Genomic DNA, 24,423 nt, shown 5'->3' with positions numbered 1-24,423 from the left:
CGCCGTCGTCACTTCCTGCCAGCGCTGGAGTGGACGGTGCCGGCGGCGCCGAGCTCGGCGCTCCCCTCTCCTTTTCTCCCTCCCTTCCTCCTCCTCCTCCCCTCCCTCCCTCAGCCTCTAGAGCCCACCCCGCGCTGACCCTCCCCACCCACCCACCGCTCCCAATCTCTGCCCGCAGGGCCAGCTTCCTGCCCTTCCCCTCCGCCCAGCCCCCGGTGTCGGCACCAGGGCCCAACTAGAGCGGAGCCTCCCCCGCCCTGCGAGAGCAGCCCCCGGAGGACATCAGCGACCCCACGGCGCCTCGGTGCAGCAGCTCGCTGAGGAGGAGCCGCCACCCCCGCCCTCGCCGCCACCGCCATGGCGATGAGGCAGACCCCGCTTACCTGCTCCGGGCACACGCGGCCTGTGGTGGATCTGGCCTTCAGCGGCATCACCCCCTACGGCTATTTCCTGATCAGCGCCTGCAAAGGTGAGGCAGGTTCCGGGCCCGGGGTTGGCGCTCCTTGGATCGGGAGCCGGAAAGGAAGGAGACGGGCCGTGCTCGCCGGGCTTCGGCTCCGGAGGCCCTGGGCCTCCCCGTGCCGTTGTCCGCTTCCGGGGGACCCCGGGCTCAGCCGTGGCCCCATCTTGGGAGGCGGGCCCAGCTGCCCGCTGGTCCGGATGCTCCGGCTTGGAAAGGCTGGAAATAGATCCCGAGGTTAGGGGGAGGGGAGGTCGTGAGGGACCATTCCAGGAAGGCCCGAGGGAGTAGGGTCTGTGTCCCCCGGTGGGGAACGGAAGAAGCCTGGAGGGGGGTTTGGAGAGAGCCCCGTTTGATCTGGGCACATGGCTAAGAACCGGCAAGGCAAACTACCTCCACTTTCTCGCTTTTACTTGGAATAACTTCACAGTTTGGATTTTTATTTTGTCTTTTATGATTTTGCCCTCACTTAAAGATTACAAAGTGTCTCTTGGCCGAACTTTACGATACTCTTCTCAAAACTCAAAGCCCACCCCCTTTTTTCCCTATGTTAGTGCATTCGCAGACTGCTAAGGAAATGCTATCACATACACAATTCATGAACTCCAAGACACAGAACCACGGAGTCCACTTAATGAATTTTCCTTCTAAGATGTATATTGAAACTTAGGATCATATATTTAGTACTAAAGAAGAGCCATAGTTTTATCATGGGGGAATGCTTCATCACAACTGGCAATAGTGAGCCTCTCTCTATAGCCTCATGAGTTTTCGCTCCAAGAAATTCACCACCTGGTCTGGCCAACCTGGTCTCTTTAATGGCGTATTAAAGGCCGAGTTAGGTCTAGTGTAGATGGATCCATTCTTTCTCTGTTGTCATAGTCTTAGAGCATGAAAGGTTATCTCCACATCAGTATGAGGCATTAGGGGAGGAGGGCATATAAAAAGTCGCCTCAATTTAAAATATGTAGCATGAAGCTTCTGGAAATTCTGTTTTTAATTATGTTTGGAGTATCATTATCAATTTTCTCTTGAATGTTTTTCAACTTAAAATATCCAGTTTTCAGGTTTTCTTTATAGTGGTAATTCTTTTTATAATCATTTTTTGTTTTAAAATACTCTACTTCCATATATAAATGCAAATACCTTGTGACTTTTGGTTGTTTGCTATGTTGTAATTTTAATTTATTGGCTTAAATTTTACATTTTAATTAGGTATAACAAATTAATAGTTAGGTTTATCATAACATTTACACCTACCTGATGATAAAAAATCTTGTGATTTCCTTTTTCCAAGCTTTTACTTTGAGAACACCTTTTGAAGATTTGTTGGGCTTCCCATATGACCTTAGCTAGCTTATGTTTAATTGTGAGATTGGTAAATTATTTCCACAGTTACATTTTTTTTCCTTATGAGACCTATTTTTCCAGAATAGAAGGTTCCCAGGTGAAGAACTTGTTTACCAGGGCAGATTTGGTAGCTTCTTTGCCTTAGAAAGTTGTTGAGATTGAAGTGACTTGCCCCAAGTCATTTAACTCCCCAGTTCCTCACACAGCTCTAAAATTAAGTTACAGAACGATTTTTTCTTCTCTGGGAGTTCATTAGGCCAATGAAATAATATGTTCACACAGAAAAAAAAAAGTATTTACGGCTTTACTTCAGAAGAATGAAGGGTGTTTGAGAACTTTTAACTTCAGAATTTTTAGGAGTTTGACACTGATTACTGAAACACTTATTAATCACCTTTTTAAAAATTTGTTTAGATGGTAAACCTATGCTACGCCAAGGAGATACAGGAGACTGGATTGGAACATTTTTGGGTCATAAGGGTGCTGTATGGGGTGCCACTTTGAATAAAGATGCTACAAAAGCAGCTACAGCAGCTGCAGATTTTACAGCGTAAGTAAAGGCATGTTTTCTCTCTTTTATCTGTATACTTGTGAATTATATTTTGAAATATCCTGGAACATTAACAAGCCATACTTTTTAATCATTCAGTAAATAATTATTGAAACTTCTTATGTTTAACGTAGAATTCATTGGTTTAAAACAATTATTTGTAAGGAAAGTGATTGGCTCTGGCTTTTACTCTTTTAGAGTAGCAAGACTGCTTATTATAGTGTCAATGAAATATCAATGTGTTTAAAATGTTAAAGACAAAAATGGAAAGGCCCTTGACTACAATTAGCTTAAATTTTACTGAATAAGTTAAATATATATGAAGATAAGTATAACTCAATGCAAGAAACATTTATTAAGTGCCTACTATATGGAGGGACAGAATCAAAGTCCCTGCCTTCACGGAGCTTCTGTTCTATTGGAATGTTAAAACATGTACATAAATAAGCTGGAAGTAATTTGCAGAAGTAAAAAGTGTTTATAACTTGGATCTGGAGGTGGGAGGGGCCAGGTATCAGAAAAGGACTTAAGGAGGAGGTAGAACCTGAGCTGTGTTTAGCAGAAAGAGATTTTGTAAGTGAAGGAGTGTAGTTCAGACATCAGAGGAAAGCGTATGTGCAAAGCTTCAGAAGGGGGAGATGGAATAGCATGTATGGGTATTGGCTAATGAGCTAGTATGATCAGAATGGAGGGTGTTAGAAGGACAGTAATAGGAAATGAATCTGGAAAGGTAGAAGGAGCCAGATTCTGTAGCCCTTTAAATTCCAGCCTGGGGAGTTTATAAAGACAGCAGGGAGCCATAGAAGATTTTTGAGTAGGGCAGGGATTTGATCAGGTCACTGAATCAACTTGACGGGCTGTGAGAAAAATAGATTGGAAAGGGCAGAGACTGGAGGCAGAGAGACCAATTAAGAGGCTGTCTCAGTAATCCAGGTGAGATAATGAGGCAGTGAGAAACTGAGGCTAGAGAGAATGTGAGTACCAAACACACGTGTGAGATATTGCTGCCCTTTGTTTTGAAGAAGACATGAGATATGTTGGTACTGTTTAATTCAACATAAAGAATTTTTAACTCATGAAATTCATAGTCTTTTTACTAGGGATTTTAGGTATGTATATATACACAAGAGCACGCATACCCTTATGTCTAGAATCTAGTTTTGCTGTTGGAGAATACAATTTATCTCTGACTTAGTAGATGTCGTTACTTGAGACTGAGGTTAAGTAACTTGTCCCATGGTCATATAGCTGTTGTCAGGGACAGAATTTGAATTCAAGTCCTCCAGGATATCCACTATGACACACTGCCTCTAGTGTAGTGGAGGTGATATATATACTCATTGAAATAGGGAGCTGATTAAATTTATGTAATTTGAAATCCTTAATTTCATAGTATTAATTGACATAGTGCTTTACATACTCATTTGAATTTCACAGCAACTCTGTTGAAGTATCATTATTCTCATTTAAGAGAGGAGGCTGAGGCTTGTGTAGCTAAGCATAAATGTCAGAGATAGTATCTGAACCTAAGTCTTATTGACCCCCACATTACTTACATTGACTCTGTTTTTATCATTTGATACTGTTAATGTCTCTTGAGCTTTAATATTTTCTCCTCTGTAGGGTTCACTATTACTGTACTCTCCTGATTCTTTTACTGTATATATTTCTCTCCTTGATCCTTATTGTTTCCCCTTTCTCATTGGCAGTGATGCTTTGGTTTTATAAAGGAATGAGGACAACAGTTCATTTTACATCTAGTTTTGGTAGAAGAGCTCATTTGGTAAAGAATTGTTTTTCAGCAACCTAAATATGTATGATCAATAAGGTATTGTCTTTTTAACAAGTTATCAGTACGTTTGTTAATGCCTGAAACAGAAGTAGAGACACTGGCATATTATAGGCATTCATTTGTTGCTGTCTGGCGAGGATAGCTAGACAAAAGTTTGAGAACAACTTGTCTGGAGCTGTGTATACCTCCTTTTTGGCTAGATTATATTAATCTATCTCTACACATTGTGATGTCCTTGCCTGCTGCAAGTCAAATTCAGATGATGTAGAGATCCAAATTTTATTCTGGTCGTGAAGGAAGCCTATTTCAGCTGTTAAATCCATAGGAGGATTTAGGTGTATAAATTTGATTTTGTTATCAGCTCTTGAGAGGTGTACTGTAAGAGATGGTAGTGTCAGTATGGGATTAATTTGAAGTGGAGGTGTAAAAGAAGAATATGGGGCATATCCTAATAAAAAGCATTACAAATGCCAGTCAGTGTTGACTCACGTATCCTTTTTTGGTTAAATTATTATTATGTAGTTTTTCTGTTTCATCTAAAATGAGAGAACAAATATGTATGTTTTGAAACTTGTTTGTCCTTCGTTCTTCAAGGAGATCTGGCATGAGGGAGGTAATATAACCATGACATGCAAGTGAATTGGATTTAAGTGAGGGAGGGCTGTGCAAAGTCACCAGCCTTACTGTCTCCACCAGAGCCATGTGGGTCCAGTGGCCAGATACACATCAGGCCAACTGGAGGTGGCTCCAGATGCAGTGGAAAACCTTGGTCTTCTAAAGCTAAGATCTTTTAGCAGGTCTCAGTTCGACTGAGGCAAAACCCATTCTGTGATTAAAAGGCTAGGTAAAGAAATGAGGTACTCAAGAATGGCCTCTTTAACCTAGTCTAAAAAAAAAAATCAGACTGGGAGGAAAAGACCCTCTGGGTTTCTGGCCAAACAGAAACAATTCCTATTTACATACACTTGAGGTCAGTCAGGGCTGGAACAATGACCCAAGTGGGGTTAGTCCTGGGACCTATAGTTGGCCAGTCTGTGAGATCCTGAATGATTTGGATTTAAGGCTTGGTCCTTAACAAAAAAATCTAGCCTTTAAATCCCAAGATATCAGTTTGACAACAGAAATTCAGCTGGATTTGGGTAGTAAAAAACTGTTGTATTTATTCTTGTAGCATTTGGTGCACATTTATTGAGTTACTTATTGTTGTCATCTGTGTTCTCTTTTTGAGTTTTGCCCTGACTGCCCCTACAGTTTTAGGATCTGTGAGACACTTGAGCCAAATTTAGAAGCTAGATGTGTATATTTCAGGAAATCTATGTGAAACTGGTCTAGGAGAGTGGTCCAATATAGTCTGTTGTGTCTCTAAATTTATCTGATTTTCAAAGTTAGACTAATTTTTCTAGGGTCAACAGTTGGGTGTGGATATTGGGGGCAGGGAATAAATTCAAGCTCACTTAACTCTTGAGGAATCAGATTGCTTTGCCTGTTGATGTTGGTATGGCAACTTTTTTTTTAATAAATTTATTTATTTTTAGTTTTCAGGATTTACTTCCATAAGATTTTGAGTTTCAAATTTTCATCTTGCCCCTCCCCCCACCCCAAGATGGCATGCATTCTGAATATCCCTTCCCCTAGTCTGCCCTCCCTTCTACCTCTTCCCCCTTCTCTTATCCCTTTCCCCTTCTATTTTCCTGTAGGGCGGGATAGACTTCTGTATCCCCATTTCCTGTATTTCTTATTTCCCAGTTGCATGTGAAAACATTTTTTTTAAAAATGTGTTTTTAAAACTTTGGGTTCCAAATTTTCTCCCTTCCTCCCTCTCCACCCACCCTCATTGAAAAGGCAGTAACTCGAAATAGGTTATACATGTGCAGTTATACAAAACACTTCCATAGTAGACATGTTGTGAAAAACTAACTCTATTACCCTTAATCCTATCCTGCCGCTCAATTTAATCTATTCTTTCTTTTGACCTTGTCCCTCCTCAGAAGTATTTGCTTCTGATTACCCCCTTTCCCAATCTGCCCTCCTCTCTATCATCCCCCTGCTCTCTTGTCCCCTTCTCCCCTATTTTCCTGTAGGGTAAGACAGATTTCCATACCCAATTGAATGTGTATGTTATTCCCTCCTTAAGCCAAATCCTGTGAGAATAAGATTCGCTCATTCCCTCTCATCTTCTCCCCCCATAAGAGCCTTTTCTTTTCTGTTTTTTTTTGTGAGATAATTTGCCCCATTCTACCTCTCCCTTTCTTCTTCTCCTAGTATAATCCTTTCTCATCCCTTAATTTTATTCTCCAGATATGACCCCGTAATCTTCAACTCACCCTGTTCCCCTGTCTATCTATCTATCTATCTATCTATCTATCTATCTATCTATCTATCTATCTACAAACATATAATTTCTCCCCCCAACTACCCTAATACTGACAAAGGTCTCATGAATTATAAATATCATCTTTCCATGCAGGAATGTAGACAGTTCAACCTTAATAAGTCTCTTATGATTTCTCTTTCCTGTTACCTCTTCATGTTCTTGAGTCTTGTATTTGAAAGTCAAATTTTCTATTCAGCTCTGGTCTTTTCATCAAGAATGCTTGAAAGTCTTCTATTTCATTGAATTTCTATTTTTGCCTCTGAAGGATTACTCTCAGTTTTGCTGGGTAGGTGATTCTTGGTTGTAATCCTATCTCCTTTGCCCTCCAGAATATGATATTCCAAGCCCTCTGGTCCCTTAATGTGGAAGCTGCTAAATCTTGTGTTATCCTGATTGTGTTTCCACAATACTTGAATTGTTTCTTTCTGGCTGCTTGTAATATTTTCTCCTTGACCTGGGAACTCTGGAATTTGGCTACAATATTCCTAGGAGTTTTCCTTTGGGATCTCTTTCAGGAGGAGATTGGTGATTCTTTTTCTATTTTGCCTCTGGTTCTAAAATATCAGGGCAGTTTTCCTTGATAATTTCTTGAAAGATGATGTCTAGGCTCTTTTTTTGATCATGGCTTTCAGATAGTCCAATAATTTTTAAATTCTCTCTCCTGGATCTATTTCCAGGTCAGTTGTTTTTCCAATGAGATATTTCACATTGTTTTCTAATTTTTCATTCTTTTGGATTTGTTCTACTGTGTCTTGATTTCTCATAAAGTCACTAGCTTCCAATTGCTCTATTCTAATTTTTAAGGAAGTATTTTCTTCAGTAAGCTTTTGGACTTCCTTTTCCATTTGGCCAATTTTGCTTTTTAGGGCATTCTTCTCCTCATTGGCTTTTTGGACCTCTTTTGCCATTTGGGTTAGGCTATTTTTTAAGGTGCTATTTTCTTCACTATTTTTTTGGGTATCCTTTAGCCAGCTCTTGACTTGTTTTTCATGATTTTCTTGCATCACTTTCATTTCTCTTCCCAGTTTTTCCTCTACTTCTCTTACTTGCTTCTCAAAATGCCTTTTGAACTCTTCCAAGGCCTGGAATGGATTCATATTTTTCTTGGAGGCTTTAGATGTAGGAGCTTTGACTTTGTTGTCTTCTTCTGGTTGTATGTTTTGATCTTCTTTGCTACCAAAGTAAGATAATATAGTCTGACTCTTCTTGTACTGCTTGCTCATGATCCTGGTCAATTACTTGAGTTTTAAACTCTTTGTTAAGGTATGAGTCTGCTTCCAATGTGGAGAATGTACTATCCCAAGCTTCAGGGGTTTGTACAGCTGTTTTAAGAGATTCTTGTAGGGACCTGTAAATTTTCAGTTCTTGCAAGGTGATATGATAAGGGATGAGGTGTTTACTCCTTTCCTGGCCTGTGCTCTAGTCTATAAGTGACCACAAGCACTCCTTTCTGTCCTGGAACTGAGGACGGTTTCTTCTCCACAGCCACTACAAGCTCCACCACGCCATTGCTCCTCCTCGCCCCAGAACCACCCCTCATAACTGTGACCCAGATCCAAGCACAGGCAAAGCAAGATATTCCTGCCTCAGCACTGGCAAAGAAATCCCTGCAGTCCCCCTCTCTGATCAGCCACTTGATTCTCTGTGGGCCGGAAGCTCAGGATGCAACCACTGCCCAGGGGCCTGCTCTGAGTGCTATGCGCTCTGGAAGTGGCTCTGAGATCTAGCTTCTCTCTCACCGCAAAAGTAGACTTTTTCCACTGACCTTCTAAGTTGTCTTTGGCATTTGTAGGTTGAGAGGTCTGGAAACCACCACAGCTGCCCACGATTCAGTCCTCTGAGGCCTGTTCCAGGTTTCGTTGTGGTCTGTGTGCCCATGCCTCTCCCATGCTCCTCTCCCAGCCTGGCGAGATACACCTTTCTGATCGACCATCCAGGTTGTCTTGGGCTGGAAATTTGCTTCACTGTCTTTTTGTGGGTTCTGCTGCTTTAGAATTTGTTTAAAGCCATTTTTGTAGGTATTTGGAGGGGTTTGGGGGGAGAGCGCAAGCAAGTCACTGTTTTCACTCAGCCATCTTGGCTCTGCTGGTGTGGCAACTTTTCAAGGAAACTAGCCAAGGTCTGCCATTTTCACCATATTCATCACAAAAAGCAATTAATGGTTGAGTATTTTAAAGAATAATTTCTGGCTTTTGTTGTTGTTGAGAAAGTTTATTTGGCAAATCAGTTTTTCAGGACAAAGTTAAAATGTAACCTTGAGTTGTGCCAAATTGCAACTAAGTCTGGTTGTCATTTAGTCACTAGGCATTTTCTGAGCACTTACTGTGTGCTAAGCGCTTTGCTAAGTGCTGGGGTTAAAATGAAAAGTAAAAGACAGTCTCTACTCTCAGAGTATTGAATGGGTGTGGGTTTCTCTGTGTGTGTAATTTATATGTGTGTATGTAAGACATGGTCAGACTTGTGCTTTAGTAAGGAAGATCAATCTGACGGCTGACTGGAGGATGGACTGGAATGGGGAGAGTCTTGAGCCTGGGCCACCAACTCCTAGGTTATTGCACTAGTTCAGGTGTGAAGTGATGAGAAGGGTGGTAGTGCCATAGCAGAGAAGAAGCAATGCCATATAGGAGAGATATATAAAGGTAAAATTGGCAAGACTTGGCAACAGATTGGAAATGGGGGATGGATAGGAGAGTTATGAATTGAGGATGACACTTAGGTTGTAAGCCTGGGCAACTGGGAGTGTTGTCTACCCTCAAGAGTAATAAGGAAATTAGGAAGAGGGGAAGATTTAGGGAGAAAGATGATGAATTTAGTGTTGGACATAGTGAATTTAAGATGTCTATAGAACATCCAGTTCAAGATATTCAGTAGATCATCGGAGATGCTAATCTGGTAGGACTAGATAAATGTATCTAAGAATCATTAGCACATATGTGATAATTGAATCCATGGGAGCTGGTGAGATCACTAAGTAAAATAATAAAGAGATCTATACTGATCTCTTTCTAGGCATGGAAAGACCTATACTGATCCAGGCATGACCTGGACAAAGCTTCAGCAAAGCAGATTGAGGGAGTAGTCAGTCAGGTGGAAGGAGAATCAGAAGAGAGTAGTCATGAAAAATCTAGAGAGGAGAGAGTATTAATTAGAAGATGATAGATATCAAAGGCTAGTGGTATTCTCCTTGAACATACAGAATAACTACAATGTATACCACTTGTTTAATTTGTAACTTTTGCACTAGGATTGTTAAAATGGAGTGATGAAGTTGTGGAGTAGTTTTCAGTGAGTGAAAAACTAAGGGAACACATTTCCTTAGACTTCCCAACTGAAGTTAATTTGTTAGAAGAGAGAACATTCTTTCTTATAAGAACTACTTTCTTATAACAAGTTGTAATGCATGATCCGTTAAGTTTTTTTTTTAATGAAATTGTTGGTTTGAACAAAATCATTTGCAATCCCAATAGTAAAAGTGCTGAATTTAGGGTGTGATGAGTTTTTATTCCTCCTCTGCCATTTACAGCTTGTATGACTTTCAGAAAAGCACATCTCTGGGCCTCATTTCTGTCCTCTGTAAAATTGAGAGATTGGACTAGATGACCTGTTAGGTCTCTCCCTTCTTTTCTAAATCAACAATCCTATGATCCTTCTCATGTTATCCTACTAAATTTTAAATTTTTTAAAATTAATTAATTTATTTTTAGTTTTCCATATTCACTTCCAGAAGATTTTGAGTTCCAGATTTTCTCCCCATCTCCCCCCCCCAAGACAGTGGGCATTTTGAATGCCCCTTCCCCCAGTCTGCCTTCCCTTCTTTTATCTCCTTCCCCTTCTATTTTCCTGTAGGGAAGGTTAGATTTCTATACCTCATTGCTTGTATATCTTATTTCCCAATTGCGTATGCAAACAATTTTTAACATTTGTTTTTAAAACTTTGAGTTGCAAATTGTCTCCCTTCTTCCCTTCCTGTCCACCTTCACTGAGAAGGCAAGCAGTTCTATATAGGTTATTCATGTGTAGTCATGCAAAGCACTTCCATAATAGTCATGTTGTGAAAGACTTTAACTATATTCCATCAATCCTGTCCAGCCCCCCTGTTTATTCTGTTCTCGCCTTTGATCCAGTCCCTCCTCAAAAGTGTTTGCTTCTGATTACTCTCTCCTTCAATCTGCCCTCCTTTCTATCATTCTCACTCCCCTCCCCCCCATTTTCCTGTAGGGTAAGATAGATTTCCATACCCAATTGAGTGTGTATGTTATTCCTTCCTTAAGCCAATGGATTCTAAGTTTCTTAAGGATAGAGCCTATACCTTATTTATCTTTGTATTTCTCCCAATGTCTGGCACAGATCATAGCAAGTATTCATTGCATAATACTTTTTTAGATGAATACATCTTTTTCTTAATGGACTTTGAGGCTTTTATGTACAATAATCTTAATTTTAGGCCTCTATATCTCACAGTTGAAAAGGTAAGTTAAGCAGTCTACTCAATTCACCATTTAAGTGCTTACATATAGCAAGTCACTAGTTTTAAGGTTTAGCATGCTTCATTGAAGCCTCCACTGGCTATGAGAACCTATAGAAAAAGTGATAAAGTTCACAGAGAAATTAAAATAAATGTTTTTCATCTTACTCCAATCCATATCTGAGATTAAGAGAGTCTGTGGTTTCTTTGGGAGGCCAGTAAAAATCCATAGCGCTAATGAAGTGTTATTATGGTTGTGTTGAACATTTATATCATATATTAGCTCAATGTCTTCATTTCAGTTTATAGTTAGTCATCAAATTTATTCTATCATATAATTTATCTATTTATTTTTAAAGCAAAGTGTGGGATGCTGTTTCAGGAGATGAACTGATGACCTTGGCTCATAAACACATTGTCAAGAGTGTGGATTTCACTCAGGTATGTTAATTTAGTTTTATTATAAGGACTTAGATAACCACTATTAGAGAGTAGATCATTGATTTGTCTTTAATATAAGACATTTTAAAAATGAATAAAATAAAAAATGAATAAAACTAATGAGTTGGGGGTTTTTTGGAGGCAATTGGGCTTAAGTGACTAGCTTAGGGCCCCACAATTAGTTAAGTATCTGAGGTCAGATTTGAATTGGGGTCCTCCTGCCTCCAGATCTGATACTCTGTACATTGAACTACCTAGCTGCCCTGTTTTTCTGCATAAATGGTTAAATAATATGCTTTTAATCTGAAACTTTAAAAAAAGGAAGGGGGTATATTAAATTTAACATGATATACCAAAACTGCCTTATGTACCTATTGTTGTCATAATTTTGTTTTCTTCACTGTTTAGTTTTTTTCTTTGCTCTTTTATTTTTTGTGTTTTATCACTATCACACGTCATCAATTCTTCCCCTGTAACTCCCTTTTCTTTCCCACATCTCCATTCCCCCAAACCTGGCCAATTAGAAACCCTGGTGATTTTCTTGAGGTGCCCTTGAACATCAAATCTCTACAAGACCATAATGCTTAGAGGAACTGGCGTGAGTGTTTTTCAAAGTTAAAGTGACAGAGATTTGGGGCCAGAGCAAAAGGGGATTGCAAGCAATAAAGGCTTCATATGGTACTTTCGGAAAGGGAACATAACTGGAATACATAGGAGAAAGTTAAAAGAGCAGCACTGTTGATGTTATTCCTCTTGACCTGGGCATAAGTTGCAACTACCTGTGACTTTTGTGACTTTTTATTTTGAGAAGCTTAGTGTTATTTACATGGTGAATCTTTTAAAAATCTATTAATATTTTACTTGTATTTTTTTTCCAGGATAGCAACTATCTGTTGACAGGTGGACAGGATAAACTCTTACGCATATATGATTTGAACAAATCTGAAGCAGGTAAGTCTACTTTTGATGTGAACTTCATAGCAACTGAAACCAGGAAGAATTTGGTCTAATTGTGTGCATTATTCATTCAGGAACAATGGATCTCTTTAAATTGGAAATTTTTATGTTCTTCTAGCTGAGGAACCTAATCCATTCCCAGCAATTAACATTGTTAAATAATAAGCACTTAATAAATGTTTATTGAATCAACCAGAGATGATGGGGGATGGGATGGTCTGTGGTCTTCAGATACTTGAATGGCTGTTTTTAAAAAATCCCTCTTCTGCTTGACTTCAGCTCATAGAACTAGAACCAGTGATATGAGTTAAAGGAAAATATATTTTGACTCTACTTGGAATTAAGTCCCTGTTAAGATAAGGGAAAAGTTTTCTGATGATAGAATGTGCAGGTGTGGTGGCACTAAAATTCTTTAGGCCAAGGCTTAATTTACTGGTTGGCAAAATTGTTGTAAGTGGAAATCATGCTTCAATTAAGTAACTAATCAACCTCTATTTTCCCTTCTAACTTTGTAATTCTGTGATCTCCTTAGTAGTAGCCAGAACTTGTCAAAAGAATGAATAAAACATAGCCCACAAAACTCTATGTAGTTTGTCTCTCTGGACATGCATACATGCACGAATATGTATGCACCTGAGATTTCATTGGTGTTGAAGACATCTGTTCTGTGATTTAGAGTCTTAACCATTATGCATTAGTGGCAGGACTCATCCATTGAGACTAGCTGTTTGCTGTTGTGTGTGTATGCGTGCTTTTTAAAATTTACTGTTTTTGAGAACTAGTGAAATTAAAGGATTGTAGATTTAAAGGCAGAAGGGACCTTGGAAGTCATCAAATACAACCCCCTCATTTTACAGATAGGGAAACACGCCTAGACGAAGTGAGTTCCCCCACAGTCATGGTTATTAATTGCCTCAGGTGAGACTTGAATCCAGTGGTTTTTCCTGACTCCAAGACCAATACTCTCTTTATTATAGCACTCTTCCTCAAATAGTCATCATATGTCTAGTATTAAACAGGCTTTATGTAGTATAGTAAAGACAAATACATATGAGTTATTAGCTGTTGTTCTACTTTAGAAGTAGAACAAGCATAGGCTGTATAATCAATGTGAATACTAGCATTGTAACTCTAGAGAAGTTGCTTAACTTTTCTGTAAGCCTGAAGGTATGATACTTATGCTAGCTACCTCGTAGGGTTTTTTTTGAGAAGTATTTTATAAATAGTAAGTGCTGTGTAAATGTGTATTCACAGAAATATCAACTCCTCCTGCTTAATATTTCTTTTCTTATTTTAAGAACCTAAGGAAATCAGTGGTCACACCTCTGGTATTAAAAAGGCTTTATGGTGTAGGGATGATACACAGATTCTTTCAGCTGATGACAAAACTGTCCGGTAAGTAATCTGTTGAAAGGCAGAGTCCATCAGTAAAAAAAATATATGTAACTACTTCAAAATAGTTGGTTTACTTTGTAATCTTTTGTTCTATTTTGTGCATTTAAAAACATTCTAACAATGAAGTCTATACCTTCACCAGAGTGTCAGAGGGATCTGTGAGTCCATGACATAAAAAAAGTTAAGAAACCCTTCCTGTAAAGAATTACGTGTTTTTCATGGTTTGATTTCTTTTGTGTTTAAATTCATACAGACATCATATTCTTTTGAATACTTTTGCGTGACTTTTATGTCTTTAGCTGTACTATGTAGAGCCACGGGTAGGAAATCTGCAGCCTCTACGATACATGTGGCCTTCTAGGTCCTTGCGTGAGGCCTTTTGACTGAGTCCAAATTTTACAGAGCAACTCTTTTTATTAAAGGGATTTATTCTGTGAAGTTTGGGTTCAGTCAAAGGGCTGCACTAGAGGGCCAATGTAGCCTGGAGGCTATAGGTTCCCCACCTCTGATTTGTAGACTATAAAGAAAAGAAATGTATGAGGAAATCTATCTGTTTAGAATTTTTTACTCATTATGTTTGAGTAATTGGTTGGAGAAGTATCTCATCAGATTTGAAAACAATGTTGCTTTTATGTACCTTTTGAGTAACTGAATAATAGTAAAAGCTTAGCTTTTTAGTTTCTTGGTTAGTCATTTGAAAAGGTTACCAAAAGAGTAATAAATTATATGACATGATAATGCTGATTTGGTATTGTAAGGAACCTAGAATGTTAAAATAAAAGTTTCGATCTTAAACATATAGTTGTTAAACTAGGGGTTTTGATTGTACCTTACTAATAACTTTGGTCTGGTTCTGTAACCTTACTTAAGTTTTCTCTTACCTCTCTCCCCTTTTACTCCCTCTTTATAGCCTCTGGGACAGAGCAACAATGACAGAAGTAAAGTCTCTAAATTTTAGTATGTCAGTTAGCAGTATGGAATATATTCCTGAAGGAGAGATTCTGGTAATAACCTATGGGAGATCTATTGCTTTCCATAGTGCAGCAAGGTATGTCACATTAGTAATGCTTTTTTGTATTTTGTATTTTCCTTTAAAGAATTTGGATGATTTGGAATTGTAATTTTTATATAAAATTAAATAATATATTTTCAAAGTGAGCAAGTTGGTTTCATTTTGCACCTTTTTTGGCTCCACATACAATCTTTGGGGCACATTTCTTATAGAAACATGGCTCATGTTCCTCTTTTTTTTAATGATTTTTTTTTTATTTAACTTCAATTTTTAGCTGTCATTCTTAGTTACTGTTTGATAGATACTATGTTACTTAGTTACCATTGGATAGTTACTCTTTGAGTAATGAAAGATTACTTCATTATGAACATGTTCTACTTTAAATCTTTTGTGATTTTAAAAGGCTTAGTTTTTGTTTTATTTCATTTACATAAACTTCTTTTAACATGCCAAGTATCTCACTAGCAAATTTATTTGGATATTCCATATTTTTCTATTAACAATGAAACAATATGCATGTACTTACCACAACTGCCAAGCCAAGGCTGGACTAGCCAAGTTTGAAAGTTTTGATACAGCAAAGTTGTTTCAATATTCATACTGTGATTATTCCTCTGCTGCTTCCACAGTTCACCCAGGAAAATCCATGTCAAAACTATATAGTCACACTTTATGGAGATTTCCATTTGGTTTTGCTTTTTAGACCACAGAACTCAAGTTTCTGTTTTACAGTTTTGGTTCTCATATGTCAGTATAATCTTTTCTTGGCCTTACACTTTGATGTGGGTAATACTTTTAGCGTTTTTTGTTTGTTTTTGTTTTTGTTAAATCAAGAACAATTACATTGACAACTTGCATTTAAGGAAAAAAATCTGATTAGCTACAAAAAATTTTGTTCAGCACATATAGTTTTTTCTTTCTATATGTTGATTTGAACATTTTTCTCTCACTTTTAGTCTGGAGCCAATTAAATCCTTTGAAGCTCCTGCTCCCATCAATTCTGCATCTCTTCATCCTGAGAAAGAATTTCTTGTTGCAGGTGGTGAAGATTTTAAGCTTTATAAATATGATTATAATAGTGGAGAAGAGCTAGGTGAGTAATCTTTTTTTAGATGTTGGGGTTGTCTTGTTTTTTTAAAAATATATATGTAGATAAAGTGCCAGACCTGGAGTCAGGAAGAACTAAGTCTTTAGACACTTAATTTTGTGACCCTGGGCAAGTCACTTAATCCTGTTTGCCTTGGTTTCCTCATCTGTAAAATGAGCTGGAGAAGGAAGTGGCAAACCACTCCAGTATCTTTGCCAAGAAAACCCCAAATAGGTTCATAAGAAGTTGGACACAGCTGAAATGACTGAAAAACAGCAAAGCTGTGTATATGGACATACATACACACACACATATACAACTGTCTAATTTATCCAGAGTTGTAATTAGTTGAAAACACACACAGAGATGATATTGCCAGGTAACTGAAACTTACTTTTTAAAATGCAAGTGCATTTTTATTTTTTGCTATTTTGAAAACTTTATGAAATAGATGACATTTTGTCATGTTAATAGTGCTGCTTTCTTAAATAGAATATGCCAAACATAATTTCACTTTTTTTTTAAACTCATTTAATGAGGCAGCATATTATAGTGGGGAGAGCTGTAGACTTGGAGTCAGAATTTAGTAGATTGAATCCCTCTAATAATAGCTATGTGACCTTGTATAAGTCCTTTAACCTGGCTGAGCCCAGTTCTCTCACATTTAAAATGGGGGCAGAATCAGGTTGTGCTTGTGACCTATAAGGTCCCAGTTCTATCCTGTGACCATCATTATGAACATTGTACGGTGTTATGCAGTGCTGTGCCTTTATGATCTATTCCACCATGTGGGTGGGGATGGCCTTTGAGGACAGGGCACAGGGACAGGCAGTAGGTTTATACCAGTACTAGAGGACTCTAAATCATAAGGCTTTTTTCAGCTATTTAAATTTTGGTGCTTTTTTTTTCTTTTTTTCTGTTGAGCTATAGCTTCTTGCTGCTTTTAGCACATCTTTTTCTAGTACTCCATTCACCTTGCCAAACTTGTTACAATTGCATATTAAATAAGAGTAAATTGATTCTAAGAACTTTTCTATGAATATGGTTTAGGAGTTTTAGTGAGTGGATATTAGCAACCTTTTTGGTTGCTCAGAATCATTGTGCTTCTTAATTTCAGATAGTTCAGGGTATTCAGATAGAGACCTTTATGGCCATAAAGTATTAACATGTTATCACAGAGGTTTTTAGTTAGTGTCAGTTTGTGATTTAGGAACCTTTAAAATATGTGTTTTGGATGCTGATGTTACTTTTATTTTCTGGACAGCACATTAATTAAAAGTGGAGGTAGTAGGGTTTCCCAAATGTAGAAATTTTCTCAAATTTCAAATCAAATTGGATGTGACTTCACTATTGAAAGTTTCTATCTCAGATTGAGTTTAAATATTTCATGTATTTTTAAAAATTTAGTTAAGGCAGATTTATCCAGTTTTGAATCCCACATAGTTCCCAGAGAATTGAAGTAATGAGGCTAAGAAGTCATAACTGTTAACTTTTTTTGTGTTTTTCTTCACTTAGGAATTTCATTCAGTATGGACTGATTTTGTATCATTTGCTTATTATCTTGCATGTCTGCCTTTGACACTTTTGTACTAACATTTTAAGGGTGGACATAGAACAGGGAAAAATACAGATTAAAAGAGTTATAACTTGACTCCCATTTTTCCTTTCCTGTATTATATTATGATTGCTATGGGAAAAGTTCATATAGCATTCGTTGTTTTACCATTAATTTTTATTTTCTTGAATTTACATAATGGTTTTTACTTATTTTTCATGTTATCTCAGGGTATAGGTTAAGAAATGAAGTCACTGAAAGGTTTTGACTTGTCCAAGTAGATCTCAGCTCTGAGCCTGTATTTCCAGTGTTCCCACTGACTTTGCTATTTACTGCTGTATTATAATTAAAGATTTCAGGGAACCCATTTGGTTCTGAGTATTTATGTGGCTGGGGCAGCATTTCGTGAATATAGAAATTCATTCAGCAATCATTTGAGTGCCTGTTGTGTACAAAGTACTTTGCCAGATTAAAATTTAAAAGGACTCTCAGTCCTAAAATAATATATAAACTGGTATGGGTCGTGTACTTACTGTTGGGTTGGTGAGATCAGTAGGGGTAGAAGAGGGTTCTTAAGTCTTTGAAATTGAGCAAACCAAGGACAGGAACATCATTGTAAACATGAAAAGTTAGGAAAGGGCCTATAGTAGGAAGTAAATAGAACTTCTTTGTGCTTAAGTAATGACTGAAACTGGCAACATTACTAGATTATATGCTGGCTTTATTTCCTGTTAGCCCCTCACTAGACTTGGAGATTAAAATAGAGGACCAATCCTGATATTTGTTAAAAGACACCCAGAATTGGTAGTCTTGAAATGAGAAGATTCAAGGCTTTCCTTTTTGGGTCATAGTTAGAATTTGTTTCTTTGTGCCTAGACAGTGATCTGAAAGATCAGGAATGAAGAGGTCCTAGAACTGGAACTGTTAACACTTAGATCGACATTTATACCTATCAAGTATTGTTACCCACTTCCTAAGGGAGGTGGAACGACATGTTTCCTTTTTGTTAGGGTTAGTCAGAAGCAAGATGTCCAAGCTGTCTCTAGTCCGAAAGATTTATAAGTATTCAAAAAGGGGAACTTTAGAAAGAAACGATGTGCAGCTGTCAGCAGTTTTGTTTGCAAAGTATAATAGTATTTGTAGATTTTGAAATTGGTGTAGTGTTCCTCTCCCTTGTTGTATACTTACATAGGCTTCTCTCCCTAGATCATCAGTTACTGCCTATTGATTTAACGATTACGTTATCTCACCAAATGTTTCCTCTTCAGAATCCTACAAAGGGCACTTCGGTCCTATTCACTGTGTGAGGTTTAGTGCTGACGGAGAACTATATGCTAGTGGTTCTGAGGATGGGACGTTGAGATTATGGCAAACTGTGGTAGGGAAAACATATGGCCTTTGGAAATGTGTGCTTCCTGGTAAGAATTTTATTTGAAATTTTTGACATTAAATGTCCCAGCTTTTTGCAGTAAAATAGGTTATTAGAATAGAACTAATACAGCTTAATTATTTTTAAAAAGTAAATGGGGATAAGCAATCTCCCACTTGTTCTAACCTATTTTTGTGTACTTTTCTATAAATTAACTGCATAATGGTGTAAAGTAGGATAGAGAATTAAAAATTGGTCACTTAACGAGATTTTTTAAATTGTTTTACTCTAGGATCATATAAACATATTTAGTTATGCATATATATAAACATCTCTGTGTAAAATTTACCAGTGCTATTTTAGTATGATACTATTCAGAGCTATTTTGATTGAATATTGGGAATACTTAAGATTCTTTTGGACTGAGAAAAACTGACGGTGTCAAGATGCTTAATTATTGATCTCCACGTAGATGTCTGTGGACAGCTAGGTAGTATAGTGGATAAAGCACCAGACCTGGAGTCAGGAAGACTCATCTTCCTGAGTTCAAATCTGGCTTCAGATGTTGACTAGCTATGTGACCCAGGGCAAGTCACTTAACCCTGTTTGCCTCAGTTTCCTTATCTGTAAAATGAGCTGGAGAAGGAATGGCAAACCACTCTAATACCTTTGCCAAGAAAACCCCAAATGGGGTCACAAAGAGTTGGACACAACTGATAAACAACTGTACAACAAAAATAGTTATCTGGAGGGGAAGGCATCATGTATTCTTTTTAATTCTTCAGTAACAAGAACTGCTCATCTGTCATGTTTGTAACATTTTATCACAAAGCTTTCTAGGGCACAATGTTTGTCTAATGTTTTTTCAAGAGATAATAGAAAATTCTGGTGATCAGTAATCAATTTTAGGATTGTTTAATACTGAAAACTTTGTTTCCGTAGAAGAAGAGGGTGGAGAGCTAGCAAAACCGAAGATCAGTTTTCCAGAGACAACAGAAGAGGAGCTAGGTATCATTTTAATTTATTTTAATTGAATCAGATGTTTTATTAGTGTCAGTAAGATATTGAACATCACTGAAGCTATGTGATTGAAGTTCATAATTAGTGTAGAATCCTGAGGATTGAACATTTAAATTTACATTAAACCTAAAACTTAAATGTCTTAGAGCATCATTCTTTGCTTGTACATAATTGCTGTTAGTTTTTGTTGCATAAAATGAGTGTATGACCATTGTCAACTGGATGATTAGCTAAGTGGATTTATAATTGACTTAGAGTTAGGATAGGTGTCATGCTGGACAGAAATATTTATTGAGATATCTAAATGTGCTGTGTCATCAGTCCTGTTCAACATCTTTGTTATTAACTTGGATGAAGGCATAGAGAACATGCTTATCAAATTTGCAAATGATACTAAGCTTGGTGGGATAATTAAAATGTTGCATGACTGAGTTGGGATTCACAAAGATCTTGACAAACTGGAATAATGAGCTGAATCTTAATAAGATGAAATTTAATAGCAACAAACCTGAAGTACCTTGTTTTGATTTGTGTACCAAGTATGTTGGACTGGATGCGTTTTAAGGCCTCTCTTCAATTCTAAAATTCTTAAGATCCTAAGTGAATTTAAATCCTTAAAATGACTTTTATTGTGTACATAATATTAAGAACTTTTGTACATGAGTTGTTATTTCTTTTTGCAGAAGATCTTGGCTCAGAAAACTCAGATTCCATCTATAGTTCAACTCCTGAAGTGAAGGCCTGAACACCTGGCATGTGCCACCGATGTTATGCCACGTGTGGACTAAAACAAGCAGCAATTAGCAGAAGCCTTACAGAGTTACCCTCTACATAAGGCAGACATGGGCAGTAAATGATGGGGAATGTAATAGCTCCATTGTTGGAACTAGCTTGGTGTTGTCTCTAAGTGAAAACTATGAGAACATCAAAAAATGGCGGATAGAATTGTGCTCATTTAGTCCACTATCCTACTGCCTTTTTGAATGAACATATGCAAGCCAACGTCCACTTTCTCCTATTTCAGTTAGATTTCTTGTAGCCATTTTACTTTATTATGGAGGGAAAAAAAATGTAATGGCCTATTTTACTTTTTTTTTCTGAAGGCAGAAAGACCTTTGTTTTAGTTGTAAAGAAGGGAGTACATGATAAAGTATTCGGTTTGATTTCTCTTTCATTGTACACTGCTTCTGGACATCTAATTGTTTTCAGTTGTCTAAATAAAATGCCTCTACAACGGTCTTGTGTTTTGGTTATTGTGAGGGGGAAAACGTGCATTTCAGAAATACAGAATGAAGTTGTTATCCATTTCTCTTCAGTGCATTTAAAAGACATTTCTATTTAACCAGGATAAAAGTAGTGGTTATGTGTTTTTCAAATTTTTGAGAAGAGATGACCATTTTTATTTAGAGATGTGTGTGTATGTGTGAGTCAAAGTTGGTCATTGATAAAAAATGTTTGAATGGAACAACCTATTATAGAATTATAAGTTTTATGTTACATTTCAGGTGAAGGAACAAAACTTCATTCTCAAGGGCTACATTAAAACCTATTCACAGATGAGAGAAATAAAGGCTCCTTCAAAGAAAATGGTGAAGTTTTACATAAGGAGTTTAGGTTGAGAGGTAGAAAGGACTCTGAAAGTCATGTAGTCCAACTCCTCATTTTATAGATGAGGAAACTGAAGCCCAGAGAAGTGAAGTGAATTTGATTGAGCAAAATGAAGTAAGGCCTTACCTTTCCTGTAGCAGGGTGTTTCTGCATGTGCTAAAATAATGCAGAATACCCCCGTAAGCACAGTAAGAGGGACACTTCAAGCAGTGAGCTGTGAGATGACATGGGAACCACAAAAATGGGTCTTTTCCACAGGTGTCAGTCATGGAGAATGCTCCACATAGGGTCTACGTGGAAGGAGCCTCTATGTAGTGATGCTCCAACATAGTTTTCTTGGAGGATTTTGTGCTGAATTCAAGCCCTCAACAAGAGAGGGCCATGATTATTAAAAAGCAATTGGCCTAGCAATCTACATGAAATGTTAAATGGAAGAAAGATGGCTATTAGCTGTTGAATTAGCAGAATCTCAGGAGAGACCTGGCTTGTTAAGTCCAACCCATAACTTAATGAAAATCTTTAAACATCTCTCCAGATTTTGTTTTGAAAACCTTTTATGAGGGAGGATCCTATCAGCTTGATGTAGTCCACTGTGATTTTGACTTGCTGTAATTATTAGGAGGTTTAACTCCAGGAATCAGGAGACCTGGGTACAAATCTTTAACGTTTCTTGTGTGACCTGGGTTAAGTCAATTAAGGAAATGAACCTTAAAAGATTATAAAACAAAGCAAATGGAGTAAATGTCCAATCCACCCAAATCTGTTTATGAGCACAGATAAACAGAGCATTCACATTTCCCTCTTTCCATTTTCGTTATTTTTGGTTCTGTTTTTTGGGACAAGTAAGTAAAGTCAAGCCTCTTCTAGGAATCTGCAGTTTTTCTCTAGGAGATAAATTATTAGTTCCCCAAATAGAATCTCTTATGGTATTATCTTTTTATTTATTTATGTATTTATTTTTAGTGTTCAACATTTACTTCCATAAGATTTTGAGTTGCAAATTTTCGTCTCGCCCCTCCCCCCATCCCAAGATGGTATGCATTCTGAATATTGCTTCTCCTAGTCTGCCCACCCTTCTATCTCTTCCCCCTTCTCTTTATCCCTTTCCCCTTCTGCTTTCCTGTACGGTAGGATAGATCTCTGTACCCCATTTCCTGTATTATTTCCCAGTTGCACGTGAAAACATTTTTTTAAAACATTTTTTTAAAACTTTGGGTTCCAAATTTTTTCCCTTCCTCCCTCTCCACCCACCCTCATTGAAAAGGCAAGCAACTCAATATAGGTTATGCATGTGCAGTTATGCAAAGCACTTCCATAGTAGTCATGTTGTGAAAAACTATTTCCCTTAATCCTATCCTGATCCCCCATTTATTCTATTCTTTATTTTGACCCTGTCCCTCCTCAGAAGTGTTTGCTTCCAATTACTGCCTTTCCCAATCTGCCCTCCCCTCTATCGTTCCCCTGCTCTCTTGTCCCTTTCTCCCCCCTATTTTCCTGTAGGGTAAGGTAGATATCCATACCCAATTGAGTGTATGTTATTCCTTCCTTAATTCAAAACTTATGAGAATAAATTCACTCATTCCCTCTCACTTTTCCCTGTTTCCCCTCCACTGTAAGAGCCTTTTCTGTTTTTTTTTGTGAGATAATCTACCCCATTTTACTTTTCCCTTTCTCCTCCCAGCATAATCCTCTCTCACCCCTCAATTTTATTCTCCAGATATGACCCCTTCATCTTCAGCTCACCCTGTGCCCTCTATCTATAGCGTGCTCTCTCTCTCTCTCTCTCTCCCTCTCTCTCTCTCTCTCTCTCTCTCTCTCTCTCTCTCTCTCTCTATATATATATATATATATATATATATATATATACATGCATGTAATTTTTTCCCTCCAACTACCCTAATACTGACAAAGGTCTCATGAGTTATGAATATCATCTTTCCATGCAGGAATGTAAACAGTTCAACCTTAATAAGTCTCTTATGATTTCTCTTTCCTGTTTACCTTTTTGTGTTCCACTTGAGCCTTGTATTTGAAATTTTCTACTCAGCTCTGCTCTTTTCATCAAGGAATGCTTGAAAGTCCTCTATTTTACTGAATGACCATTTTTTCCCCCTGAAGGATTATACTCAGTTTTGCTGGGTAGGTGATTCTTAGTTGTAATCCTATCTCCTTTGCCCTCCAGAATATCATATTTCGTTCCCTCCAGTCCCTTAATGTAGAAGCTGCTATATCTTGTGTTATCCTGATTGTGTTCCCACAATACTTGAATTGTTTCTTTCTGGCAGCTTGTAATATTTTCTCCTTAACCTGGGAACTCTGGAATTTGGCTATAATATTCCTAGGAGTTTTCCTTTGGGGATCTCTTTTGGGAGGAGATCTGTGGATTCTTTCAATTTCTATTTTGCTCTCTGGTTCTAAAATATAAGGGCAGTTTTCCTTGATAATTTCTTGAAAGATGTAGTCTAGGCTCTTTTTTTGATCATAACTTTCAGATAGTCCAATGATTTTTAAATTCTGTCTCCTGGACCTATTTTCCAGGTCAGTTGTTTTTCCAATGAGATATTTCACATTGTTTTCTAATTTTTCATTCTTTTGGATTTGTTCTACTGTGTTGTGATTTCTCATAAAGTCACTATCTTCCAATTGCTCTATTCTAATTTTTAAGGAAGTATTTTCTTCAGTAAGTTTTCTGACTTCCTTTTCCGTTTGGCCAATTTTGCTTTTAAGGACATTCTTCTCATTGGCTTTTTGGACCTCTTTTGCCATTTGGGTTAGGCTATTTTTTAAGGTGTTATTTTCTTCAGTATTTTTTGAGTCTCCTTTAGCAAGCTGGTGACTTGTTTTTCATGATTTTCTTGCATCACTTTCATTTCTCTTCTCAGTTTTTCCTCTACTTCTCTTACTTGCTTCTCAAAATCCTTTTTGAGCTCTTCCAAGACCTGGGACTGATTCATATTTTTCTTAAAGGCTTTGGATATAGGAGCTTTG

At 37.6% G+C, this 24,423-nt stretch overlaps 1 protein-coding gene across 1 annotated transcript; it reads left to right on the top strand.

The window, feature by feature from the left end:
- Positions 1-21,065, top strand: STRAP (serine/threonine kinase receptor associated protein). Its single transcript, XM_020994340.2, has 10 exons — positions 1-469; positions 2,225-2,360; positions 11,351-11,432; positions 12,311-12,383; positions 13,688-13,784; positions 14,695-14,832; positions 15,753-15,889; positions 18,707-18,856; positions 19,750-19,815; positions 20,511-21,065. Exons 1-10 carry the CDS (start codon positions 358-360, stop codon positions 20,570-20,572), a joined length of 1,053 nt encoding a protein of 350 aa, XP_020849999.1. The 5' UTR covers positions 1-357; the 3' UTR covers positions 20,573-21,065.
- The last annotated feature ends 3,358 nt before the right edge of the window (positions 21,066-24,423 follow it).

The sequence above is a fragment of the Phascolarctos cinereus genome, unplaced genomic scaffold (assembly GCF_003287225.1).
Source record: "Phascolarctos cinereus isolate Bilbo 61053 unplaced genomic scaffold, phaCin_HiC Scaffold_1;HRSCAF=81, whole genome shotgun sequence".
NCBI lineage: Eukaryota > Metazoa > Chordata > Mammalia > Diprotodontia > Phascolarctidae > Phascolarctos > Phascolarctos cinereus.
The sequence above is the reverse complement of the archived record's forward strand: the minus strand, read 5'-3'. Positions and strand labels throughout refer to the sequence as shown.

Excerpts from the sequence above, each read along its gene's own strand:
- STRAP (XM_020994340.2), top strand. The coding sequence starts at position 358 with ATGGCGATGAGGCAGACCCCGCTTACCTGCTCCGGGCACACGCGGCCT. Across the intron at positions 11,433-12,310 it reads AGAGTGTGGATTTCACTCAG|GATAGCAACTATCTGTTGAC; the intron begins GTATGTTAATTT and ends TTTTTTTTCCAG. Across the intron at positions 15,890-18,706 it reads TAATAGTGGAGAAGAGCTAG|AATCCTACAAAGGGCACTTC; the intron begins GTGAGTAATCTT and ends TTTCCTCTTCAG.